Here is a 17,069-nt window from a genome sequence, read left to right as displayed (position 1 = left end):
GAAATCAAATTTTCATCAGAAACAAATAGTCATAACCAATGGAATTAAGAGTAGATTTTTCAAATTCAAAGATGAAAGCCAAGAGTTGTAACCACCAAGAATTTGTAACAGCCAAAATGAAGAGGAGTGATGACTGATAATGGGAATTATTGCCATTGAATGGAGAGTCTTTCAGATGTTATTTTGCAGCTATAAGTAGTGGCTAAAGCTGAAGGGAAACCACACAATTCTGAGCACCAAAAAAATCGAGTGAAGCTACTGTGTTCAAAATTTTTGCTCCAGTTCGTTACCATATTTGGGCTGAGTATGAGCTGCTGAAAGTGAAAGAGTTCAGCATCATCTTGAGCATATCTCTTGTCCAAATATCAAAGAGCTTAACCAGCTTTGTTCCTGCCTAAATTCGAAGCACACAGCAACCATTCAAAGCTCAAAAATTCTGCTCGGTGTCGATCTTCAAAGCTGCCCAGAAAACTCGGGAAAAAGTCGGCATCGATTCGAAGGAACTTTCATTCCAAGATTTGGGCAGAATTGCTATGCATTTTGGAGACATTTGAACGGTATTTTGAGAAGCAAATTCTGTCCATTATTTAAGCCTTTGAATCTGTACAAGTTTGAGCAATCATCTACAACAAACAAAGCTATAAATTCTGAAATCGGTCAAGAAGCTTTGATATTTTCTGCCCAAAATTGGAACAAAGACGTTCGGACCTTCACTTGGGTTTTACATTTGCTCGAGTACGATGCCTTCCAACAATACCTATCCTACACGATTTTTTTGGAAAAATCGAATACTGTAAGTGGGCTTCTATCTTTCTTTTGTGTAATATAAGTTTCTACACTTATATTTATTTTTGTGTGTGAGTTCAGTTTTATAAAATAAATAATTATGCTTTTGAAAATTCGATCGGCATGATTCGTATATTCGTTCCACTTTGATAAATACTATTTGTTGGATATTCGTGATATTATTTGAAGTATGTTAGAATTAATTGGAAATATTTGAGATGCACTGTTAAGAGTCGATTTAGAAATGGTTAAGGAATTTCCGATGATTTGATTTGATTTGATATGGTCCTGATGCGGTGGGTTATAATAACCGTTCTTTTGGCCTCGCCCCTTAGAGGAGTAACATATAGGGGACTGATCAGTAGAATAACGGAAAATGAGATAATCAACTAGGCCCGGTTTCGGGGCGTGACAGTTTCCTACAGAAGGCGCCAAGCTGATGTAGCCAAAATTACTTGTATTTGAAGTATCAACAATTCCTTATATGTTCTCTGTCTAGATATTCAATGGGTTGTTTCTACGTCACAAAACAAAGTCAGACGAGCTGGGAGGATTCCTGGCAAAGGCACTCCGACGCTCAAGTCAGTGATTATTCAAGGAATAATAATCGAGAGTAGAGCGTTATAGTGCTAAAGAAAGTGTGTACATCAATAATGAGGTAGCTTGAGCTATTTATAGATATTCGGAGAGTTTCACGGACTTTAGTCTCTTATGAAATTTTGTAGAATTCCTGCTTAAATTAAATACATATACTACTTAAATAAGCTTGAGACTCAAAAATATTTGAAATGTACCTCTACGATTGGATTCTGACCTAGTGGAATTTTTAAAGTTAAACCATCAATAATATATATCATCGTGTGCTAAATTTACTCAGCTGAATAGACAGAATAATTAATTAACTTTAAATTTTATATTATTTTTTTAAAAAAAAAAGAAATTTTATATTGTTGAAATCAATATTAAAATTCAATTGAACTAAATGCCAAAACTACAGTCTACACGGATGGGGTCATATATGTATAAATGAAGTTATACAAATGTCTAGTTTCGTCTCGTGTATTTTTGGGCTTTCGTGGAAAAATAAAATAAATTTTTGAAAAGTAAATATTAAATCATATCATAAACAATGTGATGATATTTAATTTGAAAGAATAAAATAGTAAATAATGTATTTATTCGATCAGCCTCCTGATTAAATAAGGGATTATAAGCCTTGAAGAACGAAGCTTCATTTTATTTTCTTATTTGCTTTTGATTCTTTTACAACAAGAAGAAAGGACAGTTCAGGATCTTTCCTTATTCTCCCGATATTTTTGGAAAAATTCATCTTAATATCAAAAGAAAATTTGTCAGCGGCATTTGATGAGTGGAAATGTGGTGAATTCGTTACCATCAGATGATGTTTGAGTTTACCTCTGGAAATGTTGCCGTGATTTTGTGTTCATGTTTCAAGCCGATTCTCGAATGGCAGTTACGCTTTCAAGTTGGTTTTGAGAAGATACTGACAGTGTGTTTTGGACGTCAAAAATGGAATTTGGAATTGAATTTAGATTTGAAATCTGATATAGATTTGGAAATCCATGGAATTAAAATTCCATTTTGTGCTTGGCAAAAAGTTAAAATATATTTTGGAATTTGATAGTATAAATTTTGGATAAATGATATTTTATAAAAAATTATAAAAAAAAACTTAAAACTTATAAGTAAAGTATATGAATTTATTATTAAAAATAATTTTATTGCTTTATAAACTCAGATCCCGTGAAATCCGACAAATTTTGTCAAGATTTCACTTAACTAATTGAAATCCTATGAAATCCCACCAAATACCAATCCCGTTTTGAAATATCAAGTTGTCAAACGCTAAAATGGTATTTCCAAATCTAAATCCCACCAAATCCCATTTAATTCCCATGATTCAAACACAGTGTCTAAGCTTTTTTGACAGAATTGTGAGGAAGGAAATTTAAGCAAGAGGTGTGTCACTGTATTTAGGGGAAATTGCATATATCACCCTTGTGAAATTTCGGGTTTGCTGATAACCCCCTATGAAAATTTTTTAAGCTAATAACCCCTGTGATTCTAGATTTGTAGCATACACATCTTTTTCAGCTAAAAAATGACGAAAATACCCCTACATAAAATAAATGATAAATTAAAGAGTACATAAAAGTCAAGGGTATTTTCGTCTTTTTTTAATCAAAAGGGGTGTTCATGCTATAAATCTAGAATCATAGAAGGTTATTAGCTTAAAAATATTTCATAAGAGGTTATCAGCAAACCCGACATTTCACAATGGTGATATATGCAATTTCCACTTGTATTTATACTTTCATTTTGTTCCCTTCCATTCGTTTACTTTTAATTTCATCGATATGTAATTATTGTTTGGAAGGTGTATTCTGGGAGATTTTAGATCAGTTTCCAAGTTTAAAAAGATTGGATTGAAGCTTTAATTCCACGTTAGTTTCACTGTGAAAATTGTGGAATTATTGTGAGTTCTATCATTTTTCTTAGTAGTCGATTCACCACTCTTGATGTTCATAGAAAATTAAGATGATTTATTAATCTGAGATTGTGGATTATTGGTGCTCTGTTCTCGGGTCATTGACAAATTCGGAAAAGAGGATATATATATTCCAACTTATTTCAATTTCATATTTCCCCAACTCACCAGATCCTTTTCATACGTTTTTTATCTGAATCTTTTTATCAGCTTTTGTAAAACATTTGTGCAGATCCTACTGGGTTTCCTCTCTCCTCTCTGCTCAATAGGTTCCTTTTTTCCCCAAATTTTTTGGTGGGTGTTTTAATTTTTATCATTAATTTGCCTTAAAACCAGTTTGTCTATCATATTTAAACTTGCCCAGAGAACCAGAAAGCCGCATAATATAGAAAGTAAACCATTTTTGCTTTCAGACATCAAAATCTAATCACAAGATAGTGATCAAGATATGCATACATACAAGGCAAATATATCGACTGCCCTTTCTTTCATGGATTTCCCCATTTTTCTCCTATTCTTTGTTTCTTTTGCACTGTAATTTAACCCAACTTTAGATAACAGAGCATCATCACTCACAGGAGATGAAGAACCATGTAGATAGCACCGACAGAGACGGGTTCTTACTCGGACCTGAGTCCCGGTCGGCGGCGTCCACGTCGACGGACTTCGTGTTGCAGTGGGGGAACCGGAAAAGGCAACGGTGCATGAAGGCCCAGGTGAAGGAGCATGGAATTGATGATGGACCGTCCGGTTCGGGACCGGTTCATTGCGCAACGACCCGGTTCAACGGAAGGGTAGTTAGATCGGATCCGAATAATAGTGAAAGGTCTCCGATTTCTCAGGTGAAAAACAGTGGTGCTGGAAAGAGTGACGGCGGTGGAAATGGACATCAAAATTTCCGCCAGCGGCCGGCTTCTCCATCTCTTCGAACACTCAGGTAACTTTTTTCATTCCGCTGTTAATGTTAATGTTTGCAATCTTTAAAAATAAATGATTATAAATTTTTTTTTCATATTTTTTAAAGTTGTAAATACTATGTTATTCGTTATATTGATTATTTTATATTATATTAGTTATTGAAACACACGGAATGCATATGTACATAATTCCGAAACAACCACAAATGTATGTATAGATTGAGGGGAATATTCACAAACTTGTTCTGTATCTAGCATTGCTGGGATTTTGGGAAGAAAGAGAGTGAACATGGACTTGAGACGCTGACTAGAAAAGTAGATAAAATATTAAAAAAATAAAAAATTAATTGTGAAGAAAAAGAGTAAACTCCGTTTTTATAAGTATTTCAACTCTTATAAAATAAATAGTAAAAATAATAAATATATATATATATTTATTTATATTATAATGTAATATATATAATATAATATATATATATATAGTATATATATTCTGAAATATAAAAGTATTTTTTTTCCTCAGCAATTTTATATTTTTAGTTTGCCCGAACCATTCTTTTTCCCCGATTAAAACTTTCTTTGTTAATAGATTTGTTTCTATTTAATTTAAATTGAAACTATTGCAGACATTTTTTTTTCCTCTGATTTTCTCATGTGAGAAAAAATTCTTGAAATTTGAAATTGAATTCGCAGTAAATAGAACAACATTGGATTATGGATTTTTTATTAACAAACTTTTTTTTGAAAAAATTCACAATAACTATTGCAATAGAATATTAGTAGGCTTGGAAGAGTCCAAACTCATTAGGACTTTCAACTAGTTCTAAATAAGATAGGAAACCATTCAAACTACTAGTCTACTATTACTAGGCTAGTACCCCAAAACAAACCAAGAGTCCTATATAGGATGTGAATTTCGACGTACTCCAATGAACAATCATACATATATGCATAAAATCCGAAATAGTTGGAGCTAAGAGTTTATCACCAAAGTAAATAAGCTCACAAACATACATCCTTTACATAACTCATAACTTTAAATTTCATTCGCCAAAACAATGAGTCTTAACATTTGGCCTAGCGTCAATACGTCGTCGGATTTGATAACCTCAAGGTAAACCAACTGCTGGGTGAGGCGTGGGTTTTGAAGGAGTGGTAAAATTGTCGATAAGGTGTTCGAGCGTGGGCTGGGTCCTCGTTTTGTCCCACTGTTATTGTTCGGTATTTATTTTGGGGAAATTAGGACACGTTAACTATATTACAAAATACGTGAATGAAATGTAATTCAATGGCTCGAATCATGTCAGAACCCACCGTTTGTCTTGCCCTTTTTTCCCCACATTATTTTTTCTTATAATAGTATAATAATTATCGAAAGCCTTGATTTGCTTGATTTTAGGTTCTCTTTTCTTATACTTTGGAATAAATATATCCCAAATCAGAACCACATCTCCCCCTCTTAGCGATTCTCAGTTTTTCTTTTTTCAATCCTAGATAGTATGTAGATACGTATCCGCCTCCCGATTGTCTAATCCGATTCCGACCACATAAGGCTATTCTTGTAATTTCTTATTCTACAAAGTTACATCTTTTACTTTTTACCACCTCCTTTTTTGTGTCATCGATAAAAAATAATTGTTGTTTGTTGCCACTTTGTATGGTAACGTTAGTGGGTTGTCAATTTTCTTGATAGATTATGATTTATGACTCATGGTATTTGCCTGTTTTGCTTACTCTGTACATGTGATGTGTTGTGGATATCGTTCTCTGCTTACACTCTTGTTATTTATAGAATTTTTCGTTGTTTTAATTAGGAATTGCTCGAGTTCAACTGGTATGAGGGGACAAAGCAATGGAGTGAGGGGTTTGATCTCCCCAGATAGAGGTGACAAAAAAGGAGGAATTGGTGGCAATATTCACAGAAACAAGAATAACGACTGTACTGATAACAATGACAATCACCACCAGCAAGGCGGCGGTGGCGGTGGTTCTGGGTCACCGGAGACTTCCTGTGTGGCAGGGATCACTGCCTCGTGGCTGCCTAAGTTTGTGATACCCTTGACAAATAAGGAGAAAGAAGAGGATTTTATGGCAATCAAAGGGTCCAAGCTCCCTCAAAGACCCAAGAAGCGAGCAAAGTATATTCAACGCTCTCTCAATGTAAGTTCTTTAGTTATACTTGAATTCTTTTGATAATCTCTTTTTGAGAGTATTCTTTATGCCTACATTTGGTTCTACGTATATTTTTAATCATATTGACTAAATTCTAACATTTACAATTTAAGAAGCTGCTAATTTATTATGGAACAGAGCTCTGGGGCTGGCACCTAGTTTCTTAGATAAAAGATTGAGCCTGAATATTTTGTAATAAAGGGCTTAAAGGGACAACTTCAACTTAATGAGCTCCATTAAACATATCAACCAGCTACCTGTGGAAAATAAGAAGAGAGTACTTTTATGTATAATGTTTGGCAAGAAATGGAATGACGTTTGAGTTGTGATCGAGTTTACTACCCAAAACCATTAGATTATAATAATGTACCGCTTTGATTTAAGATTAATATCTTGATAGGCTGTGACTGCAATGTGGGGGTCGTGGCATTGATAGACGTGACAAAAGGGACCGCTAGAAAAAAACATGTAAGACGTACATAGCATAGGGGGATTTATGCCTTCACGTGTCCATTTTCCCATCCATTAGTTCATTCATTTATTTATTATTACTTTAACTGTTGAGAGAGATCATGCATTTAATATTGGTATGTTTTTGTTTTTACGAGTGTGCCGTCTCTTTTCAAATGGGCCGGTCCATAAATTGGTGCTGGTGGGGTCCGAACTACCATTTCTTTCATATTCTATATTGTTCAGTGGGAGGAACCCATCCTGTATGACCCCACATTGGCAACTAACAAAGCGAAACAAGACAGAGGGATAGCCCGTTAATTTGGGTTGTCTTCGCGTCAAACATAGGGTTCTTAAGCTTAAAGCTATCACATATAATTATTATCTTTTTCCACGAAACTTAATGATTCAATATGATATCAGTGCTAAGCTGGAAAACTCTTATTAATGTTTTGCAATATCATTAAATGAATAATTAAAATTATTTGCAGCTTGTAAGTCCAGGTGCATGGTTATGCGATTTAACGCTAGAAAGATATGAAGTCCGAGAGAACAAAGTTTCCAAGAAGGTACTCCATTCTTGGGTACCCGGCCCGTTGCTTTCTTCCCTTTGATCATTTCTCTTCACGCGTTACTTTTGTGTAAATCATTGAATACTATGTTCTTATATCAGAGGCCGAGGGGATTGAAGGCTATGTGCAACATGGAGCCGGAGCCGGAGCCGGAGTCGGATTAGAACAATTCGGGTTAGGATATTGCAAATGGTTGTAGCTGACGGAGATGGGCATACCACAGACAGTTTCCAAGTCTGTGCCATAAGACTCTTGCCATCTCCTCGGAAGAAAGTCGTGTAAACTATACACATCATAAGTTTCCTGATGTTTGTACCCATTTTTTTCTAAATGGGTTCCATTCCTTTTTAAAATTATATAGTTAAAAACATGTTTATTTTGAGCAAGTATCTTTTTATCCAAAGAAGAATTATCTCTTTATACAAGTTAAAAGGAATTATTATCACAAAAAGTCTTGTGAGTTGATTTCACATAACAATTTTATGAATCGTATCTTTTATTTGAATCATCTATGAAAAAATATTATTTTTTATGTCAAAAAATATATTATTTTTTATTATAAATATGGAACAAGTTAACTCATTGGATGAAATCCACTAGTCTCACGAGATACGAATTCAAGTATCATTCAATCACCATCTCGATATACTACTTCCCCGACTGATACAAATTGAAATGGTAGCTAGGAGGTTGACAAATAAATTAAAAATATGAAATAAGAAGGTACGCCTGGAATTCCAATGTTTTAATAATATTATATGGGAAGTGTAATTTATTTATACTTCAAAAAGTGTTGATCACATCACACTCTACCTTTTATATGTAATTTATAATTAGACAAATTTGCCTTTAAACTAACTTTCCTTATATTTTAAATTTTTGATTTACTTTCAAACACACTCAAATATTTTTGTATATCAACAACTAAAATAAAATATTTTAAAAAACTATCAAAATTTTTTTATCATACCTAAATAGAATATAGATTATAAAAAAATATTTTAATCTAAAAATGTGATATTATACATAATTTATATCAAATTTTAATATGGCATAAAATATTGTTAAACCATAAAATCATAAAAAAATATAAAATATGAGATATGAAACATTTTAATTTACCAAAATCTTATCAAAATTTAAAACTTAGAAAAATACAAATTATGTTACAATTTGTGATTAAAAATAATAATGTATGTATATTATTTTTTATAATATTTAATAAATCTGTCAAATGATTATCAACGTTATATTTATAACATAATTTATTATTTTAACTCTATCAATTTTATGTAAATAAATAATAAATATTAAATTATATATATCTATTTTTTTTTAATGAAGATTGTTTTTTGAAAATATTTCAACTATAAATTATATCAATGATATATTATTTTAAATTTTTATTAGCAATATATCATTTATAAGATATTAAGATTGCTTAACATATTAAAACATTGGAATCTAAGCAACATTACTTTTTTTTTTTAGAATAACATTACTTGTTTTAAATAATCATAAATAAAAAAAATAATACGTTAATTAAAATTTAAAAAAAAACAGTAATTAGTCAAGTAAATAATAGTTTAATTTTTGTCTTGAGTTTTTATTTATTAAAGGATATATACAAATTACACGAATATTTTGAATGGTTAATATTTTATGTAACAGTTTAAGAATTAAAACTATTGATTAATTTACTAAAAATAAGAGCAATTAAATAAAGGGTACAATTGTCAACTAATAATATACCAAAACAAAAAATGAAGTCTATTTAACAAAAAATAGAGTGTGAAATGTGAATAACACTCCCCTAATTATATTGTTATACTTGCATCACTTTTATAAGGGACTGCCGTAATAACTCTCACTGGCCTTCTTCATTGTACTTTACGCATCCTTCTATTAATTTTCAAATCTGCACGCTATTATTTATGGTGCTCGTAATTTACCGTTGGCCCCTTTTTCCTCTCCATAAAATGAACCCTACAAAATCCAGAAGGCACACTACTGTGATTGGCGTAAAATTGATTCAATCTGTCAAGGTTCCCATCGTTATATTCACACAAATTATGTAATTTTACAACAATTGGACTAATTTAGATATTTTGATGTGAATGGAATTATTTGACTTTGTTCTCCATGTGCTCGGCTTTCATTCATTATGGCAGGCTTGGCCCTCCACAATTATTCTTCAAGCTACCCAGCTGCTTGATGGGCCTTTTTTTGTCCGGCTGCTAGTGCTCTGATTGGCCATAATTGATGTAAATTTTATTTGCCAGCAACTTTCGATAGCAGCTGAAATAAACGGTGTACGTGGTTGTTATGTAAAATAGGGCAGTGTTGTACTTCGTGTCGTAATACCAAAGACAACACAGTGCAGCGGAAATTTAAAGCGTAAATAAAACTCAAGTAATAACTTTTGCACGAGTATAAAAACTCGTGCGGGTGCCTTAGGGTTAAATATCACTAGTAAACGTAAGAACAGTCTTACAAAATAATCCTAGTGATTTTACGAAAAGTCATTAAATTCTAAATTCCTCAACACGTTTAGAAATCAAACTTGCATCCTAAAATACGACAAGATATAAAAGAAACTGGATGCAACTCCCGTAGCCTAAATAGAAGAGACAGTAAAGATCTTCGAACAACACTATTCCCACAGTGTTGTCTATGATATCTTCAACACGAACGGCAACACGGGGACAAGCAACAACAATGGTTGCAAACCTTGCTTCAGAATTCTTCAGATTCTTCAATGGAATTCTTCAGTCTTTGCGCAGAGAATTATCGTCTGAAGCGTCACTTTTCTTGTGCGTGGAAATCTTCTTTTATAGATAATCATCCAAGCTTTGAATATTTCCTTAGATAGAGTCCTACTAGAATAGGTAACAAAGTTTTAGTAGGAAATAAACTCTATCAAATATTTTAAATCATATCTTGATAATATCGAATTATATTATGTCAAATAATCACCTTATCAAGATCTAATTTAAATTTTGGCAAATATATCATTAACATATTCGAAAATATACACACAATATTTACCAAATATCCTAACTTGTCTAGAAAGCAAAATCTTATAATTTCCAATTAATTAGGGCCGAAATATTCAAGGAATAAAATTCCTTTCAATCTCCCCCTTTTTGCTTTCTGGACAACACATTGCACAAGTGTGAGATAATCATAAACTCCCCCGGAGTTCAAAAATTCTTCTCCCCCTGAATTTTAAGTCTCCCCCTGAAGTGTTGTCCCTCGTGTCGTAACACGGTGGATAACATAGACAATAACACATGGGATTCTATAATTCATATATCAGAGCACAAGTGGGGTAAAAGATGTTAGTCTAGTTTAAGCATGTGAGAACAATTGAGGCACATAACTAGAACAACCAAAAACACTTATATTAAAATCAAAATTAACAACTAAGTAAAGATGATAGAGGAAGCAAATTCTAATTTTGATCACTATCGGATCCCTCTGGATCAGTAGCTTCCTCCTCATCATCTTTAGTCCCAGATGGACCAGCTTCGGCTTGTGCACTATCTCCCCCTGTTTGGCCAGAAATGTCAAGATGTCTCCGACAATCAGCCAAGACTGTACTATAGAAGGCAATATCTGCCTGAGCTTGAGCAATCTTTTCCTCAGCACGAGTCAACAGCAGCTGAATAGTGGCAGTGGTGAATTCCAGGGAGGTAGGAGTAGACACTGTTTCTTCAGTGTTGTCTCCCGTGTTGGTAACATCAGGGGCAACACCAGCAATGTCAGCAGCAGGAGTAGGAGTGGCAGTCCAGGGTAAATCCAGAACACGATTTCCCTTTAGAAGACCAGCTGCTAACTTTAAAACCTCAGGTTGATCAGTGAGATCTTCTGTAATATTGCGGATGAAAGCCTGAGATTCCAATATGCCATAGATCAAAGAGGGAAAAGGGAGCTTTGTAGATTTGAGTCCTCCATCAGCAAATTGGAGCACAGTCTTGAATACCATCTTCCCAAAATTAAAAGGACTCCCGGTCCCAATGGCATATAAAATGACCGCCTGCGGTCTGGTGATAACTGTTGAATTGGAAGAAGGAGTCCAATTCCTGACAACTATCTTATGCAGCACAGAATAAAAGGAGGTGAGCTTAGCTGCAGAAAAATGGTCAGAGAATTTTTTGACCATACCACCAGTGAGAACATAAATCACTTCGTTGATTTCTGGAGGATTGCCTTCATCAACGTCTGGGGTGGAATAAAAAAAGTTGATAACAGCTGGAGTGAACTCGAACAGCCTACCCCTAAGGTACACCAATCCATACTTTGCAGATTTTAGATCTTCAATGCTTGCACTCAAGTTGGCGTAGAATTCCAGGATCACCCTCTTACAGTAGGGTATTACAGCAACAACAGTAGAATATAGCTGTCGAAGCTTCAAAAAGTCAATGAGATTGTACCTATCGTAGGAGCGAACATCAATGTTCCTCTCATCCAGTAAACCTCTGTGAGCAAGGAGAGGCCAAGTTGCAGCAGCATCACCAGAGTAAAACATGAGGGAATGAGCAGCATCCATGTCATAGTCCTCATCAACAGTGTTGTTTGTGGTGTTGATGACACCAACAGCAACACTGACATCAGCAGCAGCAGAAACATCCTCTTGGTCTAGAGGGTCTTCATCAGCATCCATGCTGGAAACATCCTCAGAGTCTTCTTCTTCTTCTCCAATATCAGTACTCTTATCAGAAGAGTCAGCAACCGAATTGGCAGAGGAGGAAGAGGAGGAAGAGACAAAATCTTGTTGAGCTTTGCCTTGTGCAAACTCCTCCATCATCTCAGCATCAGGCTCATCATCGGAGAGATGAGCAGAGGGAGGAACAGAAGAGAACCCCTTTCCTTGCTTGAGGCTCTCCAGGATTTGAGCTAAGGTGGCATCTTCATCAGAATCAGCACTTTCTTGAGGAGCAGTAGCTGCTGGAATGTCCTTAGAAGGGACATGATCAAAAGAGTTTGAATCCTCGCTATCAGAAACGGATTCAACTATTGGAGCGGAGGCAGAGGCAGCAGCAGAACTAGAGAGTTTCTTCCTCGCCACAAATTCAAAATTGGCATCATCAGAATCGTCGCCCGAGCTGCGATCTTCTTCAGCCATGGATATGCGGGGACCCTTGTAAAAATGCTTGGACTGAGTAAAGTCAGGGTTGTAACCTGCCTGCCTTTTAGATCGGCGTGCCATCGGTGGAGGAGGATTAACCTTATTCAAAACAGAGAAATCAGGAAGATTCTCTACATCAATTGCGTTCTCTGGTTCTCCAGGCATGAGAACAGCGAGAGGGACAGGTTCCATGGGAACTGGAACGATCGGCAGAGAGGACACCGTGGATGGGATTTCCGGTGTTGTAACAACAGCAGCAACATCGGGTTCTTTATGACCCATCTCACTTCGGATGTCTTGTGGATCAAAGCCTGCCATTGAAAAGCAATTTGAGGGTGAGAGAAGGTTAGGGTTTGCAAAAAAAACTCAATCGGGAACAAAGGATTTCGAGAAGATGATAATGCCCGATTATTATTAAAAAAAACATATTTATAGAATCCTTATCTCAAACGGTAACAAAATCCTAACAAACCCATAATTACCCTGATCCCTGATCTCTCTCCAGTTACAACGGTAACTTTCCTAACGGACGAAAATTAAAAACCGAGATTAAAGAGATAAAATCCCATAATTAAGGCAATAATCTGAGATAAATATTTCAATCCAAATATTCCAGAATTACCTCCACATCAGCCTAACTCCACTGAACCAAAAATCAATCACGAAAATTCAATTTTTAGTAAATAGGGTAAATCATCAAAAATTCGTCTATGTAGAACCTTACCCAAAAACAGAACCTTATGAGAAAAAATGCATATGCATGACCTATTTTATGCCTAAACAGTGTGTAACATAAAATTAAAATTCAATCACAAGCAAAACAATATGTTGACGAGTGTAGTGTTGCCTCTCGTGTTGCCAACATCAACTCCAACACCATAGTTTTTCAAAAAATATTTGAGACATACACACTTGATTACCCTTGATAAAGAAAATTTCAGAAGTGGTAGCTTTCACACTAATCGAACAGTGTTCATTGGACTCAATTAGGTAGCTTTTTCCATTTTCTTCCAATTTTGATAAAGTTCGTATTTATGACATTGGTCAACAAACTTCATAAAAGATTATGACACTGAATATGCGAAACCACCTTTCACATGGAACAAGAACATGAAATACACGTACATCCATCAACTACTTAGTGGTTTAGTCAGAGTCTATTTTGCAAGGGCCAGTGTGTTTGAATAACAGTTTGCAGAAAAACTTGGCATCTATTGAATCAACGAAACAGAGATTTAAGCACCACACAAAACAGAATGAGTGCAGAATGTCTAAAAACCTTAAAAATGCATGACAAGAAAAACAACAGTGTTGTCGGTAGTGTTGTAATACCGAAGACAACACATGCAAGGGATTATAATGCACATATGCTGAGAGACCTTCGAAGAGTTGAAAATCTCTCATGATCTAATGCTTTAGTAAAGATGTCTGTCAATTGGTTATTGGTTCCAACAAACTCCATTTGAATCATATCTTTTTCTACCAAATCTCGAATAAAGTGATGACGAATGTCAATGTGTTTTGTGCGTGAGTGTTGAACTGGATTTTTTGATATATCAATAGCACTCGAATTATCACAATAAACAATGGGGGGTTCACTCTTAAAACCATAGTATTCAATCATTTGGTTCATCCAAAGAAGTTGTGAACAACAACTTTCGGCTGTCACATATTCAGATTCAGCAGTCGAAAGTGACACACAATTTTGCTTACGACTATACCATGAGACCAAATTATTGCCAAGGTAAAAACACCCACCCGTAGTGCTCTTTCTATCATTCATATCACCAGCCCAATCGGCATCACTAAAACCTACAAGGTTAGTGTTGGTTTTCCTTGTATACCACAATCCCAAGTCCAATGTACCCGAAACATATTTCAAAATTCTCATGAAATCTTTTAAATGGGTTACCTTTGGATCAGATTGGTATCTAGCACATAAACACACACTGAACATGATATCAGGATGACTAGCAGTCAAATACAAAAGACTCCCTATCATGCTGCGATACATGATGTTGTCAGCACCAGCCGCAATACTGTCTTTTCCTAATTTTTCACTCGAGCCCATAGGAGTTTTCATGTTCTTAACATTCTCTTTGCAAAACTTTTTCACCAAGTTCTTTGCATACTTACTTTGACAAAGAAAAATTCTTTCATTTGTTTGCTTAACTTGCAATCCAAGGAAAAAAGTTAACTCTCCTACCATGCTCATTTCGAAAGTAGAAGACATGCATTCAACAAAATTATCAACATGCTTTTGAGAAGACGCACCAAAGATAATATCATCCACATATACTTGACAAATAAAAATTTCACCTTTGGCCTTTTGAATAAAAAGGGTTTTGTCAACTTCACCTCGTTTGAAGCCAATTTCGAGTAAATACTCGGTTAACCTACCATACCATGCTCGTGGAGCTTGCTTCAAATCATAGAGTGCTTTCTTCAACTTGTAAACATGATCCAAGTGATGTGGATCCTCAAAGTCTTTGGGTTGCTTCACATACACTTCCTCATTCAAAATACCATTCAAAAATGCACTCTTCACATCCATTTGATAAAGTTTTATACCCATATGACATGAAATAGCTAGCAATAGTCGGACTGACTCAATGCGGGCAACAGGAGCGAAGGTCTCATAAAAATCAACCCCCTCAACCTGCGTATACTCTTGAGCAACCAACCTTGTGAAAGAGTGGGTGCCCGGTGAGCCAACTTGTGGCTAAGGGCTTTTATGACTCTATGTATAAACAATCTTTTGTTTAATATAATTTACACTTTTATAATGGCGTTTACTTTATCTTTTATCATATTATTATGTTGTGACATACTATAAGATGTTTAGATGAAGACCTTGAATATACTATAGTGTATGTAAGATGTGGTGGCACATGGGGATGGCTATCATGAAACACATCTTATAGTCACTGTATATTCTAAACAGTTCCTAGTCGATTGAGCCGTCCGTTAATAAGGATAAGGATCGCTCGAGATTGAGACTAGTATTTGCGATGCTGAGTACCACGTTTCATTGGTATGGAACATAGAGATGTTCAAAGCATACAAATGAATATTCATACGATGAATGATCGAACTACCCTATCCGGACTTTCCAAGTGGTTATCATTTATCGAGTGGATAAAGTCCGCGGTTTTGGTTGTACACCATTAGTCCTTACTACTTGAAACATCATTGAGACTCTATATGCTAGTACTGTACTTTGACTCGTTTACCGACTCTATTGGGGTCATCAGGTGTCGGGATTGGGTACAGTTACGACACATATAGGAGTCGATGCTTTGTTGTCAAGGATTCACCACATACTTGCTAGTGTGGATATCCTATGCAATCTGAGGAGATATTAGTGTGACGAATCTCTGGCCAGAGTACATGATGTGTTTTAAGAAATGGTTTCTTAGTAGCACATGCGATGTCACTATTTGATCTTCAAGATGCATTGCATAGTTATCGAATCTCGAACGACTCTCGATTTACCAATAGTTGTTGATTCGATCGGGATATATGGATGAAGGGACCGTACTGTACGCTAATCAAAATCTATTGGTTCTTGCAGGCACTATCAGTGATACCTAGGGAATCAAGGGGCGATGTTGCTAGGCGCTCTTACCATGATTCGATGGGCAAGTCGGAAATTATTGTTCCGAGTCACAAGGAGTAGTGAGCCCACGGCTAGCTGTATCCCTGAACCATTGAGGGTCACACAAGTAATGGATTTTTAATCCCCGTTGAGATAATTAAATTTAAAGAGTTAAATTTAATGAATAAAGAAGTGGGACTTCTTATATCAGAGTAGAAGAGTAAGATTTCCTAAAATGACATAGGGATGGACATTTTTGGAAATCACTGAATTCGGATTCAGAAAATTTATCTTGACTTTAAAAGATGCAGAAATGGTTTCTGTGCACATTGGTGAAATTGGTTTATCAATCTGAGTCACGATGAATTTTATATTAATTTCTGAACATGCGGGCTTTGCTTGTCAGGCTTGAACTTATGACTAATGGGCCCTAAGCTGTTAGCAGCCCACATTATAAATAAGTTATTGCAGTACAGAAATTAGACAACAGAGGTCACAAAATTTTCGAAAACCCTAGCTGTTCTCTCTAGGTGTGGCCGCCCCCTCTCCTCTCTCTGTTCGAAAATTCCAGCCTGTGAATTTTGAATTTGCAGTCTGGTTTAACGGATCAAATGCGTTAATTCTCTTCGTAGAAACTTCTGATAGATTTTCTAGTGCAATCTATCAGAGGGATTAAACTTCTGTTCGTGGACCTGATTGAAGAATTGTTCGTCCATCAGTTCCTGGGATATACAACAAGAGCAGAGTTATCTGTTGGTGTCCATAATCTCGTTTCGAGATTCAAGGTAAAAATTTAATTGTTATTTAATTTTTACACGCACAATTTAATCGTAAAGTTTTGATACCCATGATATGGAATCGTTTCATATAAAATTTTAAAACTTCCGCTGCACCGGGTATCAATTCTGATTGATCTGAACACCGTTTTCCAACA

The 17,069-nt window shown here is 35.2% G+C and overlaps 1 protein-coding gene across 1 annotated transcript; it reads left to right on the top strand.

Annotated features, from left to right (window-relative positions):
- Positions 1–3,233: 3,233 nt before the first annotated feature.
- LOC140875091 (uncharacterized) lies at positions 3,234–7,795 on the top strand. Its single transcript, XM_073278636.1, has 6 exons — positions 3,234–3,251; positions 3,528–3,589; positions 3,874–4,232; positions 6,027–6,372; positions 7,326–7,403; positions 7,508–7,795. The coding sequence occupies exons 3-6, from the start codon at positions 3,877–3,879 to the stop codon at positions 7,568–7,570; spliced, it is 843 nt and encodes a 280-aa protein (XP_073134737.1). The 5' UTR covers positions 3,234–3,251; positions 3,528–3,589; positions 3,874–3,876; the 3' UTR covers positions 7,571–7,795.
- Positions 7,796–17,069: the final 9,274 nt, after the last annotated feature.

Source organism: Henckelia pumila, chromosome 1 (assembly GCF_033568475.1).
Source record: "Henckelia pumila isolate YLH828 chromosome 1, ASM3356847v2, whole genome shotgun sequence".
Taxonomy (NCBI): Eukaryota; Viridiplantae; Streptophyta; class Magnoliopsida; order Lamiales; family Gesneriaceae; genus Henckelia; species Henckelia pumila.
The sequence above is the reverse complement of the archived record's forward strand: the minus strand, read 5'-3'. Positions and strand labels throughout refer to the sequence as shown.

What these genes read in the sequence shown, in the direction of transcription:
- LOC140875091 (XM_073278636.1), top strand. Translation starts at nt 3,877, where the DNA reads ATGAAGAACCATGTAGATAGCACCGACAGAGACGGGTTCTTACTCGGA. An exon ending in ATATTCAACGCTCTCTCAAT is followed by an intron (nt 6,373 to 7,325) that starts GTAAGTTCTTTA and finishes AATTATTTGCAG; the next exon opens with CTTGTAAGTCCAGGTGCATG. An exon ending in AGAACAAAGTTTCCAAGAAG is followed by an intron (nt 7,404 to 7,507) that starts GTACTCCATTCT and finishes TTCTTATATCAG; the next exon opens with AGGCCGAGGGGATTGAAGGC.